The sequence below is a fragment of the Dendrobates tinctorius genome, unplaced genomic scaffold, assembly GCF_039654945.1.
Source record: "Dendrobates tinctorius isolate UK_male_01 unplaced genomic scaffold, ASM3965494v1 ptg000295l, whole genome shotgun sequence".
NCBI lineage: Eukaryota > Metazoa > Chordata > Amphibia > Anura > Dendrobatidae > Dendrobates > Dendrobates tinctorius.
In genome coordinates this window covers 347208-375063 of record NW_027361962.1, presented here as the reverse complement: position 1 = coordinate 375063, position 27856 = coordinate 347208, and the positions used below count along the sequence as shown (strand labels likewise).

Genomic DNA, 27856 nt, shown 5'->3' with positions numbered 1-27856 from the left:
CGGTGTGCTCTTAGTGACACTCCTGTTTTCTCCACCTCTCCCCAGTCGCATGAGGTTCCTGACTGTTTGGCTGATTTTTATGATGTGTTTAGTGAGAGTAAGTCTGCGTCTTTGCCTCCTCATAGGAGTTATGACTGTGCAATTGAGCTGAGTCCGGGATGTAAATTTCCCAAGGGTCGACTTTTTAATTTATCTGTACTCTAACATGAGGCTATGCGTTCTTATATTAAGGAGTCGTTGGAGAAGGGTCATATTAGACCATCCTCTTCACCCTTGGGTGCTGGATTTTTTTTTTGTGGCCAAGAAGGATGGTTCATAAAGGCCCTGTATTGACTATCGCTCCCTTAACAAAATTACTGTTAAATATCAGTATCCGTTACCCCTGATTTCTGACCTATTTTCTAGAGTTGAAGGTGCTTACTGGTTTACCAAGCTTGACCTCAGGGGGGCGTATAATCTTATTCGCATTAAGCATGGGGATGAATGGAAGACAGCGTTTAATACTCCGGAGGGACATTTTGAGTACCTGGTGATGCCTTTTGGGCTCACTAATGCCCCTTCTGTCTTCCAGTGCTTCATGAACGATATTTTCCGGGACTTTGTGGATAAGTTTCTGATCATCTATTTGGATGATATTTTGATATTTCCAGGGATTGGGACTCATGTGGAACATGTTCGGACTGTGTTCTGAATTTTGAGGGAAAACTCCCTGTATGTTAAGGGATCGAAATGTCTTTTTGGTGTACAGAGGATTTCATTTTTGGGATTTATTTTGTCTCCGTCAACTATTGAAATGGATCCGGCCAAGGTACCGGCCATTTATGATTGGGTGCAGCCCACTTCTTTGAAGGCTTTCCAGAAGTTTTTGGGTTTTGCTAATTTTTATCGTAAGTTTATAGCCAATTTTTCTGTTATTGCCAAACCATTGACTGATTTGACTAAGAAGGGCGCTGATTTGCTGAATTGGTCTCCAGAGGCTGTTTCTTCCTTTCAGGAGCTGAAGCGGAGGTTCACTTCTCCGATTTTGCGACAACCCGAAGTCTCACTTCCATTTCAGGTGGAGGTGGATGCTTCAGAGACTGGTGCAGGAGCTGTTTTGTCCCAAAAAGATCCTGTAACATCTAAAATGAACCCCTGTGCCGCCTTTTCCCGAAAGTTCTCTCCTTCGGAACGCAACTATGATGTGGGGAATCGAGAACTGTTGGCCATGAAGTGGGCATTTGAGGAGTGGAGCCATTGGTTGGAGGGAGCTAGACATCAAGTTGTGGTCCTCACTGACCACAAGAATTTGATCTACCTTGAGTCGGCTAAACGCTTGAATCCGAGACAGGCCAGGTGGGCCTTGTTTTTCACACATTTTGATTTTGTGGTCTCCTTTCTCCCGGGCACTAAGAACGTTAAGGCTGATGCCCTCTCTAGGAGTTTTTTGGCCGATTCTCCTATTGTGACCAAGCCTGCTACCATCTTAGGTGAGGGGGTGGTTCTTTCTGCCATCTCGCCTGATTTGAGACGTGCTCTGGAGAAGTTTCAGGAGGATAAGCCTGAGCGTTGTCCCAGTGGTAGGTTATATGTTCCTGACCAGTGGAGGAGGAAAGTGATGTCTGAGGTTCATTGCTCCGCGTTGGCTTGTCATCCAGGTATTTTTTGTACTAGAGATTTGGTGAGTCGGTCTTTTTGGTGGCCTGCCTTGTCTTGTGATGTCAGAAATTGTGTGCAGTCCTGTTGGACTTGCTCCCGATCTAAGCCTTGTTCTCGTTCTAGTGGGTTGTTGATGCCTTTGCCGGTGCCCAGGAGGCCATGGACCCATATTTCAATGGATTTTATTTCTGATCTGCCTGTCTCTCAGAGAATGACTGTTATCTGGGTGATTTGTGATAGATTCTCTAAGATGGTCCATCTTGTACCACTCCCTAAGTTGCCATCTTCCTCAGAGTTGGTGCCCTTGTTTTTGCAACAGGTGGTTCGCTTGCAAGGGATTCCTGAGAACATTGTATCGGACACAGGAGTTCAGTCTCTAGATTCTGGAGGTCCTTTTGTTCCAAGTTGGGAATTCAGTTGTCCTTCTCCTTAGCATTTCACCCTCAGACCAATGGGCAGACGGAGAGAACAAACCAGACTTTGGAGGCTTATTTGAGATGTTTTCTATCTGCTGATCAGGATGATTGGGTCTCATTTTTACGCTTGGCCGAATTTGCTTTAAATAATAGAGCTAGTTCTGCCACTTTGATGTCACCCTTTTTCTGTAACTTTGGGTTTCATCCTCGATTTTCTTCAGGGCAGGTGGAGTCCTCTGCCTGTCCAGGGGTTGACACTGTGGTGGAAAGAATGCAGCAGATTTGGGACCAAGTGGTGGATAAGTTGTCTCTTTCCCAGGAAAAGGCCCAGCGGTTTTCTAACCGGCATAGGACCATTGGTCCCCGGTTTAAGGTGGGTGATATGGTCTGGTTGTCATCAAAGAATATCTCTATGAAAGTGGCTTCTCCAAAGTTTAAACCTAGATTTATTGGACCTTACAAGATTTTGGAGATTATTAATCCGGTCTCTTTTCGGTTGGCTCTTCCTGTCACATTTAAGATTCATAATGTGTTTCATAAGTCCTTGTTGAAGAGGTTTGTTGAACCAGTGGTTCCTATGGCGGCACCTCCTGAAGATGTGTTTGTTGAAGGTAACATGGAATATGAGGTAGAGAAGATACTGGATTCCCGTCTGGCTAGACGGAGACTCCAGTATTTGGTTAAGTGGAAGGGTTATGGTCAGGAGGATAATTCCTGGGTCTCTGCCTCGGATATTCATGCCGAAAGATTGGTGCGTGCTTTTCATCGAGCTTATCCTGATCGGCCTGGTGGCTTGGATGAGGGTTCAGTGACCCCTCCTCAAGGGGGAGGTACTGTTGTGAGCTCATCTGTTCATTCATCTTTTGTGTCCGAGGATCTCCCTCTTCTGGTGAAGGAAGGTAGTGAGGCTGATTTAGATGAAAGAAACCAAACACCTGATCAGGTGGATGGTGACTGGGTAACGGGAACTTCAGACTGGATATAAGGCAGCCGACGCCCTTCTGAGCCGCTGGTGATTTCTCTGCTGGATTCTTGGAGACCAGTCTGATTCCTGCTTCCCAAAGATAAGTTTTTGCTCTGCTATTGAACTTATTAGTTTTGGTTTTGTTTACCTTGTTTTTTGGCGTTCAGTCATCCCCGGCCGGGGGTGTGCTGGATTCTTTTTCCTTGATCAGTGTTCTCTTTTGCTCTGCTTCCAGAATATTCTGAGTGCTGATATAGGGTTTGAAGTCTAGTGTCTTCAGGGTCTTTTTCGCTTATCAGTTGTGTTGGTAATATTTTTAGCAGGGTTTTCTCGGATTGCAGACAGCAGCTTTTCTGTCCTGTCCTTTTTAGTTAGCTTGGGCCCCATTGTTTGCTCAACCTATCTTTCTATCTGTGTTAGTGTTTTCATCTTGCTTCACCGTCATTATATGTTGGGGGCTGCCTATTGCTTTGGGGTCTGCTCTGGGGCAGTTTAGATTTCCCTTTCTGTCTTTAGGCTATTTAGTTCTCCGGCTGTGATCGAGGGGTCTAGGGCACCATAGGAACCCCCCACGGCTACTGCTAGTTGTTATTGATAGGTTCAGGGGTCTGCAATCCGATAGCTGCCAACTTCTCTGGTTTTCTGGACTTAGCTAGCATTTCTGTTTTTGCCTCCTACGGTGACTCATTCATAACAGCGATGGCTGCCGAGCATCAGCACCAGTTCCTCAAGTCTGAGAGAACTGAAGGCAGTAGGAAAAGCGCTAAAAGATGTCATCGCTAATCCAAAATCGCCACGTCTGCACCTACTCGGACAACATGACCACAGTGGCCTATCTCCAGCCAAGGGGGTACGAAGTGCGCCGGCCTGAAAGCTATAGCAACAAGGATCTTCTCCTGGTCAGTGCATATGAAAGGATCAGACAACACCCAGGCAGATTTCCTCAGTCAAGAAGACGTTCATCCAGAGGAGTGGCACCTGGACCATGCGGTATCCGTGTCCCTAGCCTCCAGATGGGGTGGAGGTGGACCTAGCCACCAACAGGCAAAATGTGAAGACAGGGGTATTCGTCTCCCTCAACCACATGGACGGAGTGCAAGGAATAGGTGCCCTTCACCAAATGGTGGGATTCCAACCTCGCATATACCTGCCCACCCACACCAATGCGGGCAAAAAACATCTCAGGAAATCCAGACGGACCGAGTTCCCACAATACTAATCGCCCCGCGGTGACCCGGAAGAAGTGGTACAGTGCCCTACCTGCCATGGCCCAGGAAGGTCCTGGCTTCTGCCCCAAAAAGGGCGACCTCCTTCACCAAGGTCCTCTTCTACACCCAGACGTAGGCAAAGGGAACCTGGCAGCATGGTTATTGAGGCCAAATTCCTAGGAGTCAAATAGCTCTCGGATAGGGTAATCCAAATCCTTCAGGAAAGCCAAAAACCAATAACCAAGGCCATCTATGCCAAGGTCTGGGAAAGGTTTATGCCCTGGTGCTTTCCAGGCACCCCTGATCCCTTCCATGTCAGTGCAGCACAGACCCTAGATGTTTACAAAAGGTCTGGAACAGAGCCTTATCCCCAGCACTAAAGGTATAAATATCAGCTCTTAGCACCTTTTTTGATCTTGACCTGGCCAGCCACCACTGGATCCTACGGTTTGTGGCTTCGGCAGCCGGGAGTCGTCCTATACTCCGTAGTCAGGGGCCTCCTTGGGATCTCAACACCGTGCTCAAACCTAAGATCCATTTGAGCCTCTAGATTCCTTGACCATGGAAACCTAACCCTTTAACCGTCCTCATAGTCGCAATTACTGAGGCTAGACGTATGGGAGAATTGCAGGCCCTGTCAATTCAAGAAGCTTACCTTGCAATCATTACAGATATTATCTTGAGATTAGATCATGCCTGTCTTCTCAAAATTTCATAGGAATCAGGACATTGAACTGTCCTCATTCGGCCCAAGCTCTTCCAACCCTAAGGAAGAGACCTTCCACACTCTCGACATTTGCAGAGTGGTCCTGTCTACCGACAATAGAGTGAAGCCTAGCGGATTCACCAGAATCTATTCATCCAGTTCTCAGGACGAAATAAGGCAAGAAGGAGTCAAAGAACACGATCGTGAATTGGATCACACAATCCATCTGCCTGACTTACGCATCACAGAAGCTGGCTCCACCCGCCTCACTGAGGCACATTCTACCCATGCGATAGCAACGTCATGAGCAAAAAAAAAAAAGGGGGGAATGCTTCATCAGAGCGGATATGCAGAACCGCCCCTGGTCGTCCATCCACACGTTCACCAGGCGTTACAGGCTAAATTTCAATGGGGATTTAACATTTGGCAGATGAGTGCTGCAGGCCGTGATTCCCCCCTAAAGAAATTGGCTGTTGGTATTACTCCGATGTAGCTGTCGTGGAAGGTGACTAGAGAAAATAGAATTAGACTTACCAGTAATTCGGTTTCTAGGAACCTTCCACGACAGCACTAATTTCCCTCCCTATCTGATATTCCTATTGGATGATTCCTGCACTTTGGTGGTAACTATTCATACTGGTGTCCAGGAAAACACTGGTGGTTGCAGGAAGGGGAGGGATATTTAACCTCTTCCTGTTCCTGTCCCCTATTAGGGCGGGGTAGACATCCTCCAATGTAGCTGTCGTGGAAGGTTCCTAGAAACCGAATTACCGGTAAGTCTAATTCTATTTTCACATGTAAAGCACCATGGAATAAATGGCGCTATAATAATAATGATATAGGAAGTTGATTGGGGCTTCTTAGCTTTCATTGTGATGCAGCAACGATGGTTTGTTTCCGTTCTCTCATGCATTTTTATTATTGCAGAACATTTTCTATGTACACAATGGATGCGCTGCCAACAACTATATAATATTATAATGAAATATGTGATCATTGACAAATGGTTTATTCTTTGACGTTTGATCTTTGCACTCGGCAATGATCGGGAAGGAACATTAGTACAATTGATTCTTTGTGCACTACTCACATCATGTAAATGACACTTTAGTCAGTTTATGATAAAGCCTTACTACATACCTTAGAAAATGTATGAAAGTTTTTATATTTTTCTTAAATTTTTAAGTTTTTGTATTTAGATAAATATGATTTTTAAGGTTTTGTTCAAACATCAAATCACTTTTATTCTCGGCAGATGAGTATAATAGCAGCTCCGAAGGACATCTGATATCTTCGTATATTAAAGTAGAAGATGATAGCTTCAAACAAGAAACATATGAAGAGCATGGCGACATCTCAGATATACCCTCAGCCCTTCCTAGCGAAGAACGATCTCCTAATTCATCACAGACTGTTAGGCAAAATAAAAGTGTGGAAAATAAAATCGCGTCCACAAGAAAGAAGCCAGTTTCATGCTCAAAGTGTGGGAAATGTTTTGCTAAGAAATCACATCTTGTTAGACATGAGAGAATTCACACAGGAGAGAAGCCATTCTCATGTTCAGAATGTGACAAATGTTTTTTTCAGAAACGTCATCTTATTAAACATGAGAAAATTCACACAGGAGAGCAACCATTTTCATGCTCAGAATGTGGAAAATGTTTTATTTTCAAATCATTTCTTGTTGCACATGAGAGAAATCACACAGGAGAGAAGCCATTTTCATGTTCAGAATGTGGAAAATGTTTTGCCAGCAAATCACAAATTGCTGCACATGAGAAAATTCACAAAGGTGAGAAGCCATTTTCATGTTCAGAATGTGGAAAATGTTTTATTTACAAATCATATCTTGTTGTACATGAGAGAAATCACACAGGAGAGAAGCCATATTCATGTTCAGAATGTGACAAATGTTTTCCTAAGAAATCACAACTTGTTGCACATGAGAGAATTCACACAGGGGTAAAGCCATTTTCATGCCCAGAATGTGGCAAATGTTTTGCTAAGAAATCACAACTTGTTCCACATGAGAGAATTCACACAGGAGAGAAGCCATTTTCATGTTCAGAATGTGGGAAATGTTTTCCTAAGAAATCAAATCTTGTTTCACATGAGAGAATTCACACAGGAGAGAAGCCATATTCATGTTCAGAATGTGGCAAATTTTTTTCTCATAAAGGTAATCTTATTATACATGAGAGACATCACACAGGAGAGAAGCCATTTTCATGTTCAGAGTGTGGAAAATGTTTTGCCAGCAAATCACAAATTATTGCACATCAGAGAATTCACACAGGAGAAAAGCCATTTTCATGTTCAGAATGTGGAAAATGTTTTTCTCTGAAATCAAATCTTCTTGAACATGAGAGACATCACACAGGAGAGAAGCCATTTTCATGTTCAGAATGTGACAAATTTTTTGCTAAGAAATCACAACTTGTTGCACATCAGAGAATTCACACAGGAGAGAAGCCATTTTCATGTTCAGAATGTGGGAAATGCTTTGCTAACAAATCACATCTTGTTAGGCATGAGAGACATCACACAAGAGAGAAGCCATATTCATGTTCAGAATGTGGAAAATGTTTTGATAAGAAATCACAATTTGTTGCACATCAGAGAATTCACACAGGAGAGAAACCATTTTCATGTTCAGAATGTGGAAAATGTTTTCCTCTGAAATCACAACTTGTTGCACATGAGAGAATTCACACAGGAGAGAAGCCATTTTCATGTTCAGAATGTGGAAAATGTTTTGCTAACAAATCACAACTTGTTGCACATGAAAGAATTCATACAGGAGAGAAGCCATATTCATGTTCAGAATGTGGAAAATGTTTTCCTCTGAAATCACAACTTGTTGCACATGAGAGAATTCACACAGGAGAGAAGCCATTTTCATGTTCAGAATGTGGAAAATGTTTTGCTAACAAATCACAACTTGTTGCACATGAAAGAATTCATACAGGAGAGAAGCCATTTTCATGTTCAGAATGTGGAAAATGTTTTCCTCTGAAATCACAACTTGTTGCACATGAGAGAATTCACACAGGAGTGATGCCATTTTCATGTTCAGAATGTGGAAAATGTTTTGCTAACAAATCACAACTTGTTACACATGAAAGAGTTCACACAGGAGAGAAGCCATATTCATGTTCAGAATGTGAGAAATGTTTTGCTAAGAAATTACAACTTGTTGCACATCAGAGAATTCACACAGGAGAGAAGCCATTTTCATGTTCAGAATGTGGAAAATGTTTTGCCAGCAAATCACAACTTGTTGCACATCAGAGACATCACACAGGAGAGAAGCCATTTTCATGTTCAGAATGTGGAAAATGTTTTGCCAGCAAATCACAACTTGTTGCACATCAGAGAATTCACACAGGAGAAAAGCCGTTTTCATGTTCAGAATGTGGAAAATGTTTTTCTCTGAAATCAAATCTTCTTGAACATGAGAGACATCACACAGGAGAGAAGCCATTTTCATGTTCAGAATGTGGAAAATGTTTTGTTTACAAATCACATCTTGTTGTACATCAGAGAAATCACACAGGAGAGAAGCCATTTTCATGTTCAGAATGTCACAAACGTTTTTCACAGAAACCTCATCTTATTAAACATCAGAGAATTCACACAGGAGAGAAACCATTTTCATGTTCAGAATGTGAGAAATGTTTTTCCAACAAATCAAATCTTGTTGCACATGAGAGAATTCACACAGGAGAATTGCCATTTTCATGTTTAGAATGTGGAAAATGTTTTGCAGATAAATCAATTCTTGTTACACATGAGCTATGTCACTCAAGAGAGAGGAAATTTTCATGTTCAGTATGTGGAAAACGTTTTTATAAGAAATCTCATCTTATTAGACATGAGCGAATTCACACAGGAGAGAAGCCATTTTCATGTTTTGAATGTGGGAAATGTTTTACTAACAAACACAATGTTGTTATACATCAGAAGAGAAGACACACTGGGACTAAGCCATTTTAATCTTTTAGTAGCCAAGCCCAATTTTTCAAATCTTTATCGGGCTAATAACAATGGAATTTTTCACCTTATCTCAGTTGCCTGAGGAAGGTTTGTTTTTTTTTGTTGACACTTTGTATTCTACTTTAGTAATAAATTTAAATCAATATATTTTGCTTTTATTAAAATTAAAAAAATGCAAAAAATATCAAAAATGTGCAATGTTCAAACTTTGTTTACACCAATAAACCAAATAGTTATAATACCCAAAAATTTAATAAATAACATTTACCTTCTGTTTTATAATGTCACCATAATTCTTCAAATGTCCTTTTATTTTGTCAGAAGGGTTAAAAGTATAGTAGTTTTCATTAGTTTTGAGCAATTTACAAAACTTACTTTCTAGTACATCTCTTTGGACAACACACCAAGAGGTTGTCCTTCCTTGACCTCTGGTGGAACAGGATCACAGAGCGGTTAAAGTGCCCCACTCACCTCTCCACCTTCCAGTAATTTTCTGGTCTCAACAAGGGAGTATCACATGAGAGGTTGGTCCTAGATTGAAAATATGTTATCCTGTTTATTGTCAAAGGACAGACTCGGGGGAATCGGTTAGTCTCGGCCTTCTCTTCCATTGACAAGCAGTTCGAGGCACACTCCTCTCTGGGTAGAGGTCCACCAACAGCCAGCCTGTGCACATCTGCAATATTGCAGCATTACTGCTCCATCCATAGGAGGACACCTGGGGTTAATACAGCACATTATCTCTGAAGACTGACCTCCAGCTGCTCCTCATTAAATTGGCTCCTTCAGGTGGGGCTAATCAGACAATTGAAATGTACCACTCACAGTGGAGGTTTATCCCAAATTCAGATGGATTGCTCTCTTAAATGTAACTGAGTTTGGTCTCACAAGCGTGATCCTAGTCTGGTTGATAGTGCCTCTGGACCTCATAGTGCCTCTCTGTTTTATAGCGCCTCTGGGCCTCATTGTGGATCATAGGACCTCTGGGCCTCTTGGGTGCCTCTTAGCTCCTGTGTTTCATAGCACCTCTGCACCCCTCATGCCTTGTGGCTTCGTGGCTTTGTGCCTTGTGCTTCTGGCTTTGTGCCTCTGGCTTAATGCCTTTGACCTCGGGCATCGTACCTTGTATTGCCGGCCTTGCACTTCACACTTTGCGTTTCTAGCCTCGACTCCGGTTAGAGAGTCCTTGAGTCTCAGATCTCAGTCCCAGCTTTATTTGCAACTTGGCTTAGCCAAAGGAGCAACTATGCTCGGATTGGCCTAGTATTTCTTCTGTTTTGGAACAGGAGTCTCAAGCTACTGTCCATGTTCTTTTTAGTTGGAAGTTTTAAGACTTGGCCTCTAAGTGCTAGAATCAATACTCTTTGTAGTTATAGTTGAAGGGAGACATCTATCTATTGACTTCATCCTATAACACGACATACTACAGACCGGGAGTCTATCTCTTGTGGGGAAGGGTTCTTACTAGTGTTGAGCGATACCATCCGATATCGTGAAATATCGGATCGGATTGGATCGACCGATACCAAAAAAGTATCGGGTATCGTTGATTCCGATACCGGAAACCAATGCAAGTCAATGGGACAGAAATATCGGAATTAAAAAAAAACCTTTCTTTCCTTGTAGGTTAATTCTACATGAAGAAAAACAACTAATAATAATGTAGAATGTATTGTGGAGGAGACATTAAAGGCATAGAGGTTTAGCCCAATCAAATGGAATAGCAGGAATAAAAAATTTTTTTAAAGACGTTGGGAGTTACAAAGATATTGACTGTTAACCCTTTTTATATTTTGTCAGATATGTATGTTTCACTACTTCCATGCTCTTCACCTTCTTTTTTACTTCTCCCACACTTTCTCCTTCATGATCCTCAGCAGCATCATCTTTTTCATCAACTTCTTCACCTTATTCATCTTCTTTTTCACCTTCTTCCTATTATTCTTTTTTTTACATTCTTCATATTCTACTTCTTCATCTTCCTATTCTTCTTCATCATATTCTTATTTGTGACAGTCATTCCTGTAGTTGTTATCTATAAAAGTTTGAAGGTTACACCTTCCGTTCTGCCTGTCACAAAAGATTTACAACAGGATTTGTCTACGTTCAGTTTGGCCTGCAGCAGAAGGTACAAGAAGGCTGAGGAACTGCAGAGAACCAGCTGACTGTACTGGAACCCGGATGGTTAGCAGAAGGAACAAGAGCCAATGGCACTACCAAGGACTAGCTGACGGTGCTGGAACCTGGTTACTAAGCAGGAGGTACCTGTGCTTGAAAGCACTACCAAGGGCCAGCAGACGTTGCTGGAACTCGGATACTGAGAAGGAGGCACCTAAGCCAAAGGCACTGCCGAGAACCAGCTGACGGTACTGGAACCCGGATGGGTAGCAGATGGTACCTGTCATGATCCAGGCGTGGATCTGATAGATTAAATGGACAAAGTGAACTTTTTTTCCTTTGGCAAGGTGCCAAAGAGTGATGTGATTGCCCTCGGTGGCCATTAGAATTATCGCACTTGGTGTCGTTCATTCTGAGTTGCCCCGGTGGTGGTGAGTGGTATCGCACCTTAGTTTTTGGTTTAATGTGCACTTTAGTTCTTTGGTTGAGTGAACGTGATTAGGTAACAGGTGTGAATGCTCTATAAATGAGTGTCAGGGGGTTTAATCACTGCTGGTGATATTGTGTCATTTTGAAAGCAAGCCTGGGTGAACATGGAGCTGAACATGAGTCCTGCGCAGTCAGCCAGAGGGGACGAGGGGCAGCTAATGGTGTCTGCAGGAACTGTTGGCATGGCATGGAGGAGTTGCAGTTTATGGTGTCGGCAGGAAGTGCTTGCAAGGCTTGGTGGAGTGGCGACTATGGAGAGAGTTGCACTCGGCATGCTCGACTTGGTTGCTGAGAGCTGGACTCAAGCATGCTTAAATTCTTGGCAGAGGCTGACTCATCTTTGGGACTCTGTTACTGGACTGCTGCAATTGGTGGTAGACTCTGCTCCAAGGCTGCACTATGGTGAAGGATCCGGGATGGTGATGGATCCGGGTGGAGGAGAAGACGCACGCAGGTGGTGGGGCTCTGTTGCAGGAGCAAAAGCACAGAGCATAAAGATAAGTGGTGTCCCCCTGTATTGTCTTCTTTCCTTTTGTGTCTCTAGTGCAGTGGTGGGATTAGTCTCCGCACCGACCAATTCCCTAGTGAGGGATTAGGGTCAGGGCGAGCAAGGGTTTTAAGGTACGCGTGCGGCGCCCGGTGCGGAGCCGGCATAGGGAACGTTAGGAGTGCAGGGACACTGGCTCAGGGGAGCTCAGGAGGTCTCCACTTCCTTATTCCCTATTGCAGGGCCCACCATTGTTAATGTTACCCAGGTCCCCCTTATTATTTAAATTCACCTTACTGGAGGCGGGGTTTCCAGAATGTATGTGTAACGTGTAATTCCTAAATTCACCAAGTGGAGGCGGCGTATCCATCTGCACGTTTTATTATTTAAATTCGCCCCACTGGAGGCGCTATATCCAGGGTCACGTGTGTCATGGGTTCGCCTTGCGGTACTCGCTGTGTCCAGATGCACGTGACCGTGACAGTACCCATGAAAAACAAAGTTGCTAGGCCGCGAGCCAGCCGCAGTTACCGAAACCCACAGTCCTACAGGGGGTGCTTGTCCTATTGGCACTATGGAACCAGCCTTTGTAGCCAGATCCCGCAGCCCACATAGGAAGCCCATAAAATGCAGGCACCATAGACTCGGCTAACCCGACCGCAACACGACAGGACAATGTATTCGTGGCAAAGTGACGTTGACACTACCCAGAAACAGCAGGCGTGCTGGAACCAGGCTGGGCAGGAGGGAGTACCTGTGCCAAAGACACTGCCTTGAACCAGCTGACGGTGCTGGAACCCGGATGGGTAGCAGAAGCTGCAAGAGCCAATGGAACTAGCGAGGACCAACTGACGGTGTTGGAACCCGGAGGGGCAGCAGAAGGAACAAGAACCAATGGCACTACCGAGGACCAGCTGACGGTGCTGGAACCTGGTTACTAAGCAGGAGGTACCTGTGCTAGAAAGCACTACCAAGGACCAGCAGATGTTGCTGGAACTCGGATACCGAGAAGAAGGCACCTAAGCCAAAGGCACTGCCGAGAACAAGCTGACGGTACTGGAACCCGGATGGGTAGCAGAAGGTACCCATGAAAAACAAAGTTGCAAGGCCGCGAGCCGGCCGTTGTTACCAAAACCCACAGTCCTACAGGGGGTGCTTGTCCTATTGGCACTACGGAACCAGCCTTTGTTGCCAGATCCCGCAGCCCACATAGGAAACCCATAAACTGCAGGCACCATAGACTCGGCTAACCCGACCGCAACACGACAGGGCAATGTATTGGTGGCAAAGTGACGTTGACACTACCAGGAAACATCAGGCGTTCTGGAACCAGGCTGGGCAGGAGGGAGTACCCGTGCCAAAGACAATGCCGGGAAACAGCTGGCGGTGCTGGAACCCAGGGAAAATACTACAAACAGAGTGGAGACAGAGGCCTAATTGGAGCAAGTTTAAAATCTGTAGTTGTGTGAGTGTGGACAGAGCAGGGGATCAGATGACATTTCTGAACCCCAATAACACTGGAGCATATGTTGACTGTGCAGACGGCACTTCTGAGCAGCAACTGGCGATGTTGGAGCCCAGGGTCAATCAGGGTGTAGGCTGAGGCCTAATTTCATCAAGTTTAATATCGGTTGTAGAGTACTACTGATTTTAGACGTGCTCCAATTAGGCCTCTAGCTCCACTCTGTCTCTAGTATTTACCCTGGCCTCCAACACCGCCAGTTGCTGCTCAGAAGTGCCGTCTGCACAATCAACACTTGTTCCTGTGTTACTGGGGTTCAGTAACGTCAGCTGATCCCCTGATGTGTGTCCAGCAATGTCTCCTGCTCTGTCCACATTCCCACTACTAGTAGTACACCACCTGCGGCACTAAAGACGCGTTCCGATAATACACTGGCAGCAGGGCAAGCCAGCACCTCCAATGCATACTGGCTAAGCTCTGGCCATGTATCCAGCTTAGAGACCCAAAACTTGAAGGGAGAAGAGCCATCTGGGAGTACACTGACAGGGCAAGACATGTAGTCTGTCACCATCTGACGGAAACGTTGCCTCCTGCTGATTGGGGCCGTCTGTGATGGTGTAGACATTTGTGGCGGGCACACAAAACTTTGCCACATTTGGGCTATACTGGTCTTGCCTTGTGCTGAGGCGCTGCCTCTGATCCCTCTTTGTGCAGAGCTTTCTCCACTGCCTCTACGCACAGAGCTGCTTTGTAAAGCACTAGCAGCACTGCTCTCGGGTGGAATGGAGAACATGATGGAATGCACCAGTGTGTCTTGGTACTCCCGCATTTTACGCTCCCGGTTCAACGGTGTTATGAGGCTTTGTAAGTTGTCCTGGTAGCGAGGATCAAGGAGGGTGTACACCCAATAGTCAGCCGTGTCTAGAATGTGGGCGATGCGGCGGTCGTTTCTCAGGCACTGCAGCATGAAATCAACCATGTGCTGCAGACTCCCAACTGCCCAAGAAACGCTGTCCCCTGCTTGAGGCGTCATGTCTGCCTGCTCTGCATCACCCCACCCTCACTGTACATACTGACTACTAGAGCATTGTATACCTCCCTCCTCTGTAGAGATGTCTTCCTCCTCCATTGACTCCTCCTCATCCTCCTCACAAAGTGTCCCCTGCCTAGGCCTTTGTGAGGAACCACGTTGCGCAGACTGTCCAGAAGCAGATGGCATTTGTGACTTTTCATCCTCCACCTCTTCCAAAACCTCCTCCCTTAGTGCTTGCAGTGTTTTTTGAAGCAGGCAGATAAGGGGGACAGTCATGCTGACTAGTGCATCATCTGCACTCGCCATTCATGTGGAATCATCGAAGGCACGCAAAACGTGGCAGATGTCCTTCATAGAGGCCCACTGAGTGGTACTGAAGTGTGACCGGCGCGCAGTGCGACTTGTTTGTGCCTGATGCAGCTGGTACTCCATTACTGCTGCCTGCTGCTCACACAACCGCTCCAACATATGTAACGTTGAATATCCACCTGTTGGGTAGGTCACGTGATGCGATGTTCCGGAAGGCGGAATCGGCGCTGCAGAGCTGCAATGCGCGATCTTGCCATGCTGGAACGCCGCAAGTGAGCGCACTCTATGCGGACCTTGTGCAGCAGTGCATCAAGATCCGGATAGTCCCTCAGAAAGCTCTGCACGACCAAGTTGAGCACATGTGCCAGACATGGGATTTGAGTGAGGTTTCCTAGGCCCAGAGCTGCCACCAGATTTCGGCCATTGTCACACACTACCAAGCCTGGCTGGAGATTCGCTGGCACAAACCACACGTCGCTCTCCTGCTTGATGGCATTCCAGAGCTCCTGCGCTGTGTGGCTTCGATTCCCCAAAGAAATTAATTTCAGTACGGCCTGTTGACGTTTGGCCATGGCTGTGCTCATATCGGTTGTAACAGGCTCCTGCAGCGCTGATTCAGAGGAACTGGAGTATGAGGAGGAGTCAATGTGTACAGACTGGATTCCTACAATCCTTGGAGTTGGCAGAACACGTACAGCGCCACTCTCAAGATCTGTACCCGGCTCCACAACATTGACCCAATGGGCAGTGAGGGAAAGGTATCGTCCCTGTCCATGGTTACTGGTCCACACATCGGTGGTCAGGTGGACCTTGCTACTGACGGCGTTTAGTAGCGCATGTTTAATTTTTCCCTCCACATGCTTTTGCAGGGCAGGGACGGCTTGCCTGCTGAAATAAAAGCGGCTCGGCACGGTGTATTGTGGGACTGCCAATGCCATGAAGTTACAGAAGGTGTCAGTCTCCACCAGCCTGAATGACAGCATTTCAAGGGCCAGTAGTTTGGCAATGCCAGCATTCAGAGCCTGTGCTCGGGGATGGTTTGCCAAGTATGGCCGCCTTTTCTCCCATGCCTGTGCTACTGATGGCTGTAGAGTGGCCTGGGAGTGTGAGGATGACAGGGAACGTGGTGCTGTGGGTGGAATGTCACTGGGTCTCTGGACAACAGTGCCAGAGGTTCTTCCATGGCGATCCTGTGTGGAAGCCGAACCAGCTGTGTGTGAGCTGGAGGAAGAGGCTACAACACGAGCTGAAGAGGTGGTAGGTGGTGCTGTAGGTTGGCCTACGTTTTCAGTGTGTCTTTGTAACTCCACCACGTGCTTGGTCCGCACATGTTTCCACATATCTGTGGTATTCAGGTTGCTGACACTTTTCCCTCTTTTGACTTTCTGATTGCACAGCTTGCATTTGACAAAGCAAATTATCATCTGCAACTGTGTCACAAAAAGGACCACGCACTGCAAGTCCTGGGAGCGCCCGTTTTGGGTTTTGAAAGAGGAATGCTCCTAACGGGTGCCGAAGTGGAGGCTACAGGCAACCAAGTCTGCCCCCTCCCTCTCCCTCCTGTTTTGGCCTCTCTTCCTCAGAGCTGCTCCCACCACCTTCCTGTTCCTCACACCATGATGGGTCAAGGACCTCATCATCTACACTCCCCTCTTCAAACACCTGCTTCTTCTGGGTAGTCTCGCCAGCACCGTATGCACCAGAAAGTGGCACCTGAGTCTCATCATCTGATGCATACTGAGGTATGCTAACCATAGGCACTGGCCCACCCGCCTCTTTAGATTCAGAGGGATAAAGCAGTTGCGCATCACTGCATACTCCCTCTTCACATTCTAGAATGCTGCTTGGCTGGCCCCCTCTTTCCAAGCCAACAGATTCAGAGAACAGAAGTAGAGAATGAGATGGCTCCTGTACAGGGCTCTCTGACTGCCTGGGCAATTTGGCAGGTGGTGAAGAGGCAGATGGTTGCTCTTCAGTGCTCTGGCCCTGAGAGGATGTGGAAGTCATTGAAGTCGATGCGTTAGCTGCCATCCATCCGACAAGGGCTTCAATTTGTTCGTCCCGCAGCAGTGGGGTACGGCGAGGTCCTACAAAGCTGCGCATAAAGGACTGTTGCCTGGTAAAACTGGGGGATGCTGACTCACTGGTGCCCGCAGCAGGCACAGAATCCCCACGTGCTCTCCCTGCTGAAACTCCACGCCCACAACCACGTGCCTTACTCCCTGCCTTCTTCATCTTGGTTGACTGATAAAGATAGGCAGAAAAGTACAAAGGGGCGGCTTAGTGTGCTTATTCCTGAACAGCTGCTAACAGGTATAAGAAACACTAATTTTATAAAGTGTGTGGACTACACTTTAATATGAGCTAATGTGGCCTACACAACTGTCAAGTGGAGTGTTTGGTGAACTTTATTTACGTGTTTTTTTTCAAAAAAACAAAAAGGATGTGACCAAAGATGTGAAAGCGATAGTATCACAAACTTTTTGGAGCTATTACAATGCAGTAAGGTAACCTACAATGCAATAGATGAGGCTCCAAAAAATAGGCTAATACTAATCTGGCTGTGGCTGCAGGGCACAAGCCAGCAAAAAGGCTCCTCTATCTACTCCTATATAGTGTTTGCATCCAACCAATGTAGATGGATACAGATAGAAGCACACTAATAGGAGAAAAAAATCAGGAAAAATGTGATGCACGCTGAGTGGACTACAACCAGAGGTGGTGCAGAACACACTACAATGTGAGCTGCACTCACACACAGAGACCTCTCAGACAGTCGTGAACAGTGCAGAGAACTGGGCACTAGCACTGAAAGGCTGCAGAAAGGCTCCGCTGCCTACTCCTATAGTGTTTGCAACCAATGTATATGGATACGGATGGATGCACACTGTTATGAATGGGTCACCGAGGAGGAAAAAACAAAACAAGCTAAGTCACAGAAAACCAGAGAGGTTGGTATCTATGCAGATTGCAGATCCCTGATCCTAACCACACAACTAGCAGCAGCCGTGGAGCGTTCCTACGATGAACCTAGACGCCTCGTCACAGTCGGAGGACTAAATAAGCCTAAAGCAAGAAAAGGAGAAAACTAACCGCCCCAGAGCAGACCCCAAAAGAAAAACAGCCCCCACACATGTATTGATGGTGAAAAAAGATGAAAACACAAACAGGCAGGAAAATAGGCTGAGCAAACGATGGGGCCCAAACTAACTAGAAAGGATAGGAAAGGAAAGACACTGTCTGCAATCTGCCAAAAACCCTACAAAAATAATGTCCAACACTTCTGATAACAAAATTATCCCTGAAGTCACTAGACTTCTCCCACTATATCAGCACTCTGAAATATTCTGAGACAGAGCAAAAAGAGGCCAATCTAATAAGGGACAAAAAGCAAATTGGCAAATACAGATAAATAAGAGTGGAAATTCAGCACAGCCCCAGCTGGCTGACCACAAAAAACTGAATAGACCAACAAAATCAAGTGTGAACATTAGCAGAAAAACTTAGCTTGAGCTGACTGGAACAGAGCTTAGAACCAAGACCTGACAAGCCAGAAGGAATCACCAGCACCAGAATAGGGCGTCGGCTGTCTTAAATCCAGTCTGAGATTCCTGAGGTCCAATCGTCATCCTCCTTATCAGGTGGCAGATCTCCACTGATTAAATCAGCCTCACTACCTCCTGTTACCACCAGAGGGAGCCTGGAAGGAGAACTCACAACTGGTAGACCAGAAAATGAACTCACAACAGCACACTAATAGGAGAATTAATGAAAAATGAGCAGCAATAAAAGAAAAATATGTATGAGGCAGTGACGCACGCTGAGCGGCCTACAACCAGAGGTGGCTGCAGGACACACTACAGCATGAGCTGCACTGACACAGACCTTGCAGACAGCTGTGAACAGCACTGCAAGGCAAAAGAAAGCTACAATGATTGATAATGTAGCCTGGGTAAAGCACAATATTATTTTGAAAATCGCTATCTCTAACTGTCCCTCAGAGTCTTGAACAGCAACCTGTCCCTAACTGAATTCACAGCAGAGTGAACCCTAAATGGTGGCGGCGGCTTTTATAGTGCATCATGACATCATTTCAGCAGCCAATCACAGCCATGCCATTAGTTAACATGCCTACATGCCTAACAGGATGTGCCCACACTCTGAGGATTCCTCATTGGCTGAATCAAATCAAACTGGCTCATAGCATTATGGGAACTTCCGATTCCGGTATCCGATATGCTAAAAGTATCGGAACTCAGTATCGGAATTCCGATACCGCGAATGTTGGCCGATACCCGATATTTGCGGTATCGGAATGCTCAACACTAGTTCTTACCAATCTTTACCAAGGTTCTGTGTTAGGAGCCAGCTGCAGATATAACAAATCAGTTAATCATTTTCTTCCTATATATGTATATGGTACGAACGACTGTAACTGTGTTTGCTTAGGCCACTTTCGGCAATTCTAAACTCTCTGTGTCATTAACATTGGCACCACAGGAGTGATGATCCACGCTTCTCTATCAGGTGGTCTGATGATGAACCCAGCATTGGAAATGGCAGGGGATGATATCTGCCTGACTGCATATTTTATTTTATTTATTTCCTTAGTTCCATAGTGTCCAGCCCTTTATTTAAGAGCTAGAAATCTAAGGATTCAGAATAGACGTCCGTAAGCTCCCTTGTATGTAATGTATAAGCACCCAATGCTGTGCCCATTTATCCATATATTAAAGTTTATTGGTTTGATCTTCCAGCAATCGAGGGTCCCTGTCTTGCCAGAAGTCCTTGTGCTACGGTTAGCTGGCCTGTAACCAAGGTTCAGTCTATTTCAGGGCCCCAAACAGGCAACATTTTTCGGCACCTTGAGACTCCTTGACAGTCCCATTACGCACTCTTTGAGAACCTCCACTTCTGCACCACGTCCTCACCAATCATTCATTAACAGTTTCCTTCGAACACCATATCATATACAGTTGTGGCCAAAAGTATTGACACCCCTGCAATTCTGTCAGATAATACTCAGTTTCTTCCTGAAAATGATTGCAAACACAAATTCTTTGGTATTATTATCTTCATTTAATTTGTCTTATATGAAAAAACACAAAAGAGAATGAAGCAAAAAGCAAAACATTGATCATTTCACACAAAACTCCAAAAATGGGCCAGACAAAAGTATTGGCACCCTCAGCCTAATACTTGGTTGCATAACCTTTAGCCAAAATAACTGCGACCAACCGCTTCCGGTAACCATCAATGAGTTTCTTACAATGCTCTGCTGGAATTTTAGACCATTCTTCTTTGGCAAACTGCTCCAGGTCCCTGATATTTGAAGGGTGCCTTCTCCAAACTGCCATTTTTAGATCTCTCCACAGGTGTTCTATGGGATTCAGGTCTGGACTCATTGCTGGCCACCTTAGAAGCCTCCAGTGCTTTCTCTCAAACCATTTTCTAGTGCTTTTTGAAGTGTGTTTTGGGTCATTGTCCTGCTGGGAGACCCAGCTTTCTCACACTGGGCCCTACATTATGCTGCAAAATTTGTTGGTAGTCTTTAGACTTCATAATGCCATGCACACGGTCAAGCAGTCCAGTGCCAGAGGCAGCAAAGCAACCCCAAAACATCAGGGAACCTCCGCCATGTTTGACTGTAGGGACCGTGTTCTTTTCTTTGAATGCCTCTTTTTTTCTCCTGTAAACTCTATGTTGATGCCTTTGCCCAAAAAGCTCTACTTTTGTCTCATCTGACCAGAGAACATTCTTCCAAAATGTTTTAGGCTTTTTCAGGTAAGTTTTGGCAAACTCAAGCCTGGCTTTTTTATGTCTCGGGGTAAGAAGTGGGGTCTTCCTGGGTCTCCTACCATGCAGTCCCTTTTCATTCAGACACCGACGGATAGTACGGGTTGACACTGTTGTACCCTCGGACTGCAGGGCAGCTTGAACTTGTTTGGATGTTAGTTGAGGTTCTTTATCCAACATCCGCACAATCTTGCGTTGAAATCTCTTGTCAATTTTTCTTTTACGTCCACATCTAGGGAGGCTAGCCACAGTGCCATGGGCTTTAAACTTCTTGATGACACTGCGCACGGTAGAAACAGGAACATTCAGGTCTTTGGAGATGGACTTGCAGCCTTGAGATTGCTCATGCTTCCTCACAATTTGGTTTCTCAAGTCCTCAGACAGTTCTTTGGTCTTCTTTCTTTTCTCCATGCTCAATGTGGTACACACAAGGACACAGGACAGAGGTTGAGTCAACTTTAATCCATGTCAACTGGCTGCAAGTGTGATTTAGTTATTGCCAACACCTGTTAGGTGCCACTGGTAAGTTACAGGTGCTGTTAATTACACAAATTAGAGAAGCATCACATGATTTTTCGAACAGTGCCAATACTTTTGTCCATCCTCTTTTTTATGTTTGGTGTGGAATTATATCCAATTTGGCTTTAGGACAATTCTTTTTGTGTTTTTTCATTTAAGACAAATTAAATGAAGATAATAATACCAAAGAATTTGTGTTTGCAATCATTTTCAGGAAGAAACTGAGTATTATCTGAAAGAATTGCCGGGGTTGTCAATACTTTTGGCCACAACTGTACATGGCCATCAGCCTTTGTTTTGGCCAAAAGATTTTTTTAAGCTGTCACCACAAGGAGACTCTTTTGGCAGAGCCCTAATTTTACTCTAACCTACTAAAAATTTCTTAAAATATCCAATACTCATTTTGGGTATATTTTTATTTATTTTTCTTTAAGAAAATGTGTTGCATACATATTTTAAAATGATCAAAACTACCATATACAAGGGACAAATACCATCACACCATGACCAAATTGCATATTAAGACCACGTAGTGACCGATTGATTCCACACAGGAGACAAATATCGCCTCCAGGTCTGTGGAGTCGGTAAGCCAAACCTCCAACTCTGAGTACGACTCCTCAATTTCCATGACTCCGACTCTAGCTTCGACTCTGACTCTATGACTCCGACTCCATCATACATGGTTCATGTTTAAGTTTGTGATAAATTTACTGCTGTAAAATTGTAACATCAGGCTTTTAATCATTATTATGATACAATAATCAAACCATTTAGATAAAGCATAAAATATATTTATTGGTATACAACTTTAGAAGAAAAAACTTTTGCATGTTTATAATTTGTTATACACTATGCAGTAAGTGGAAAAAAACAGTTTTCAACGAAAACGTACTGAATAAAATTTGTGCAGTCTATGAATTTTGTCATGATCCAGTGTTGGATCTGGCGGTATTAAAAGCACAAAGTGAACTTTTTTTACTTTGGTTAAGTTCAAAGGTGTTTTGACTGTCCCCGGTGGTGGTTAGTGGTATCACACCTTAGGTTTCAGTTTAATGTGCACGTAATTAGGAATCAGGTGTGGGGCTCTATAAATGGGTCTCAGGGTGTTCACTCACTGCTGGTGATATTCCTTGCTTAGTTGTTGGAGAGCCTGGTGGAAGGATGGAGCTGGATAGGAGTCCTGCGCAGTCAGCCAGAGAGAACGAGTGCCAGCTAATGGTGTCTGCAGGAAGGAGTGGCATGGCCTGGTGGAGTCACTGTTTATGGTGTCGGCGGGAGGTGCGGGCATGGCTTAGAGGAGTGGCGACTTGGAAGAGAGTTGCACTCAGCATGTTCGACTTGGTTGCTGAGAACTGGACTCAAGCATGCTTGGATTCTTGGCAGAGGCTGGACTGCTGCAAGTGGTGATGGACTCTGCTCCCAGGCTGCACGATTGTGACGGATCCAGTTATGGTGATGGATCCAGGTGGAGGGGAAGATGCACGCAGGTGGTGGGCTCTGTTGCTAGGAGCGCACGCAACAGAGCAAAGCTAAGTCGTGTTCCCCCTGTATTGTCTCTTTCCTCATGTGTGTTATTAGTGCAGTGGTGGGATTAGTCTCCGCACCGACCCATTCCCTAGTGAGGGTTTAGGATCAGGGCGAGCAAGGGGTTAAGGTTCGCGTGCGGCGACAGGTGCGGAGCCTGTATAGGGAAGGCTAGGAGTGCAGGGACACTGGCTCAGGGGAGCTTAGGAGGTCTCCATGTCCCCATTCCCTATCGCAGGGCCCACCATTGTTAAAGTTTCCCAGGTTCCCCCCTTATTAAATTCGCCGTACTGGAGGCGGTGTTTCCAGAAATGTATATGTTAACGTGTAATTCCTAAATTCGCCAGGTGGTGGCGGCGTATCCACCTGCACGTTCTATTATTTAAATTCGCCCCACTGGAGGCGGTGTATCCAGGGTCACGTGTGTTATGGGTTTGCCTTGCGGCATCATCTGCGACCAGCCACACGTGACCATGACATTATCACCAGCCCTTACTTTTTTTCTGGTGAGCTTTGGCCATGTGGAGACCTGTGGTAATTGCTGCCGGGCCTCACTGAGGTGCAGTGGGGAGCGGCAAGGTGTGTTTAAGCCGCTGCAGCAGCAGTTATCAGGGTCTGGGGCCTGTGCTCCGATAACCAGAGAAACAAAAATGGCAGCTGCGGTCTGGCAAAATCCTCCCAGAGTCGCTGCTGGGGAGCAGGACTGGTTCATGCAGGCGGGCGCACCCAGGCAGGTGGGAGGAATGGTGCCCCACGGAGCTGCCTGGTATTCCCCGAGGTGAAGGGGTACGCCCCTGTGGTGAGCTGACTGGTGTGATAGTCCGCGGGGTTTTACGCCAAATCTTCATACCATCGAAGAAGCCGCCCTCCTGGTCGTGTGGAGGCGACCAGCGAGAGTATATTTCCTCCATTTCCCAGTCCCCTTCTCCTCCTGGTGTGTGCAGCAGGTGTGCTGCGGGGGAGTAGGGACAAATCTCTACCCTCGCCATTAACCAACCCTGGGAGGCGCAGTCTTCATGGTGAAAGGGTTGGAGGGTGGTGTCCCTTGGTGAATAGCGGGGGTGTGAGTGTGGTGACACAGGGGGACGCCTCTGTTGTCAAGTCCAGAGTGAGTTCACCAAAAAATGACAAATGTATGTGTGCAATAAACGTTCAGGTCCGGACCTGTGTGTGAACGAGCATGTATGGGTCCCACTAAAAAACTTCTTGTGGAAATGTGTTGTGGAGTCTGATCAGCTCTGAGCAAACATACACATACATTAACTCGTTCCCCAGGTCGGCGCTCTGGAGATGAGTGGTGCCTCCAAAAGGAACTTTATTGCCAATATCAGCGGTGTTTGTCATAAACCTGAAGTGTCAGGTAGTGGTAGGGAGAACTCAGGGTCTGGGCGTCCCCGCTGTAGGTGTTTCCCTAATGAGGGGTGGTCTTGAGGGTCCGGAGGCCCCTCATTAAGGAGGGGGTACTGTCATGATCCAGTGTTGGATCTGGCGGTATTAAAAGCACAAAGTGAACTTTTTTTACTTTGGTTAAGTTCAAAGGTGTTTTGACTGTCCCCGGTGGTGGTTAGTGGTATCACACCTTAGGTTTCAGTTTAATGTGCACGTAATTAGGAATCAGGTGTGGGGCTCTATAAATGGGTCTCAGGGTGTTCACTCACTGCTGGTGATATTCCTTGCTTAGTTGTTGGAGAGACTGGTGGAAGGATGGAGCTGGATAGGAGTCCTGCGCAGTCAGCCAGAGAGAACGAGTGCCAGCTAATGGTGTCTGCAGGAAGGACTGGCATGGCCTGGTGGAGTCACAGTTTATGGTGTCGGCGGGAGGTGCGGGCATGGCTTAGAGGAGTGGCGACTTGGAAGAGAGTTGCACTCAGCATGTTCGACTTGGTTGCTGAGAACTGGACTCGAGCATGCTTGGATTCTTGGCAGAGGCTGGACTCATCTTGGGACTCTGTGTACTGGACTGCTGCAAGTGGTGATGGACTCTGCTCCCAGGCTGCACGATGGTGATGGATCAGGGTGGAGGAGAAGATGCACACAGGTGGTGGGTTCTGTTGCTAGGAGCGTACGCAACAGAGCAAAGATAAGTGGTGTTTCCCCTGTATTGTCTCTTTCCTCATGTGTGTTATTAGTGCAGTGGTGGGATTAGTCTCCGCACCGACCTATTCCCTAGTGAGGGTTTAGGCGCAGGGCGAGCCAGGGTTTTGAGGCACGCGTGCGGCGACAGGTTCTGAGCCTGTATAGGGAATGTTAGGAGTGCAGGGACACTGGCTCAGGGGAGCTTAGGAGGTCTCCATGTCCCCATTCCCTATCGCAGGGCCCACCATTGTTAAAGTTTCCCAGGTTCCCCCCTTATTATTTAAATTCGCCGTACTGGAGGCGGTGTTTCCAGAAATGTATATGTTAACGTGTAATTCCTAGATTCGCCAGGTGGTGGCGGCGTATCCACCTGCACGTGCTATTATTTAAATTCGCCCCACTGGAGGCGGTGTATCCAGGGTCACGTGTGTTGTGGGTTCGCCTTGCGGTATCATCTGCGTCCTGACACACGTGACCGTGACAAATTTGTTCTGAGAAATAGTATCACCTCCATCAGATCCTCCTTCATAGATGACCTCAAATCTGACCTAATTATTTTAAGGCCAGAGAACAACCTCTCTACACTAAATTGGGTTGGTGGCAAAGCCGTTACCACACGGGCAACATCTCTAACAATTTCAGGGTATAAAGGAATTACCTCATGCACAGTTTTGATGAACGATTGAACTTTTCTACTTCTTTGAGAGCAAGTGAAAAATTTTGCTGAAATTTGGTCAATCTGTTTTCTATGAGAGTGAAAATACTTGTCGAAATCAAACTCCTCATCTGATGAGGATGAAGAAACAGCAGCAGCACTGGCAGGACCCGAGTCCTCTTGCTCTTGGCCATCCTGTAGCCCACTCATCCTAACTGCTACCTCAGTCAGAGCTTCTTTTCCTTTAGTAAGCTGTTGATCATCCAACAATATGTGATGACTCGGGTCCACATAACCAGCTGACAGAAGAATTTTATTTTCTAATTGCTGTGTCTCTCTCCTTTTCATTGAAGCAGCAATGCCATCTGTGTTTCATCCTCCTCTTTGGGACAGGCAAAACAGCAAGTTCTTCCAGTCCTTTATAAAAATACCAGGAGTTAAATCCTCAGCTTGTAACGTTTTAGTCACAGTAAATGGGTGATGAAGCAATTCCTTCAAGTCAGCCACCTGTGTCCATTGACCATCATGTAGTGTTACCTGAGGGTTGGCCATATCTACAAGGAAGGGTTTCAGAGCAAGCAATTGCTCAGTCATTAAATAGGTGCTGCCCCTCCGAGTGGCTTGATCCACAATTGCCCCTTTTCCAACATGTCTCTTGAAGATGAAATCAATTTTAGGGGTTCTGGCAGCAACAGCCAATTTCCTTACTTTGCTAATCAGAGTTCTAGCATGTCCCTCTTGCAGACGCTCTTATTGCCAGCTGCAGCTTATGCACCACACAGCGCATGTGATGAATAGAAAAGAGGTGTGAATCAGCTTCAACAAGATCATCTAATTATAAAGAATAATTTTGCTGTTCTTCTGTAGTAATATCTGTTTGTTCCTCCTTAATGGGAACAGGACTGTGGCCTTCCATCTCCAACATACTGAATGTAAAATGTTCTTCTAGCTTCTGTCCACCTTCATTATTCTTATTCATCAGTTTAATTGTACTTATGTTTGAAGCATTACCAGTTACAATAGCAAGAACCTGTTCTTTTGAGAGTGTCACGATCCCACTGCTGACACCGGTATGTCACGGATGGAGGGATGCAACGTACTGCCAACACACGGCTATCACAGGCACAGGGGGGATTATCTTAGTTATCCCACTGCAGGCACCATGTGATAAAAAACAGCAAGCTAGTCTTGCCCTAACAATTTACTGCAGGGGGGTTTATTTTAGTTGTCCCACCACTGCCCACAATACTTCATGAGATTTTTCAGCTCCACTTCGGAACTCGCAGCTCTCCGGCACCCCTTCACCCTCAGGTCAGTCAGGGAACTACTTCTGGGATAATTGATCGCCGGTCGGCTGCCTAAATGAGGTCTGGCCAGCCACCCAGCACGCTGCAGTGAGGGAATTATAAATGCTCTGGCCGCAGCCACCCAATTAGCTTATAAAATCCCTTCCATCACTCTCAGCAGTGCCTGGGGCCCAGACCACACTTTGCCGCCACCAGCTCCAGATTTCTCTGCTTAAGTTATAAACTTAATAGAGGGGTTCGAAGCCAACCCAATTCAGTAGCGTAATTATCTTAAAAGCGCATAAGTTCATTTTTCAGAGAATGGAGACAGAGCAAATAAGTTTATAGTTTATTCCCAAAGTTGGACAGTAATTACAGAGAAAAAAGGAATTTACAAAGTTGAGAGATTAGGTATGTACAATACAAATATAAAATAAATGGGATTCATAAAAAACAGATTAACACTTACATTTGCTTAGCTGGTGTTTAGGCTAACCATGTGGGGAGGAGGGTGGAGCCAAACGTCTCCATTTATCTGAGAACCTCTTAGCATGAGATCTCTAGCTGGAATGAATGAATTTTAGGGAAGGTATACCTTAAAGCCTAGGGTCAGTGACATCATAAAATGGACTGTCTGGGGATGGTCCTTCCCCCTACTTTTGGAGTTAGAATCCAACTACCAAACTTAAAATAACTATATCTTGCAGAGGTTACCTCGTATAAACCCGCACATAGTCTCATCCAGCGTGTCGAAGACAATAATTCAAGACCAAACAAAGACTAATTATTTTACACTGTTTAGGAGAAATCCATTTCTCGGTTTCTGTGGGTGCTAGAATCATGAAAATTATGGGCCAGAACGCTGGGTCGATGCATTTTGCAGAAATGTAATTTTCATATCTCTGCTACGTATGGTTTTCGCGATCCAGCCTCTTTAATATTTCCCATACTTGTATCCAGCCGCATGGTGCTTCAAACAAAATAAATCCTTTCCTGGCTAAGGGGGAAGGGGGGAGAATCCTCACTTGAATCTCAGATTACACAGAACTGTGGGCGAGGAAGTGGGGGGTCGCAGCTATGTGACAGGCAGAGTCTCATTTGTAGTTTAGAGAATGGAAGATTCTGGAATGTTCCAGAGAAGTCATATCTTATCATTACAGAGAGTTCATAA

General features: G+C 45.7%; 1 protein-coding gene across 6 annotated transcripts in view; it reads left to right on the top strand.

Annotated features, from left to right (window-relative positions):
- Window positions 1–9200, top strand: part of LOC141073035 (uncharacterized) — a 208916-nt gene extending 199716 nt beyond the window's left edge. For all 6 annotated transcript variants that reach the window (XM_073560340.1, XM_073560336.1, XM_073560339.1 and 3 more), the window contains one exon: window positions 6188–9200. In XM_073560340.1, the coding sequence (XP_073416441.1) occupies window positions 6188–8928 (2741 nt within the window). In that variant the 3' untranslated portion in view covers window positions 8929–9200. The remainder of the gene's footprint in view (window positions 1–6187) is intronic.
- Window positions 9201–27856: the final 18656 nt, after the last annotated feature.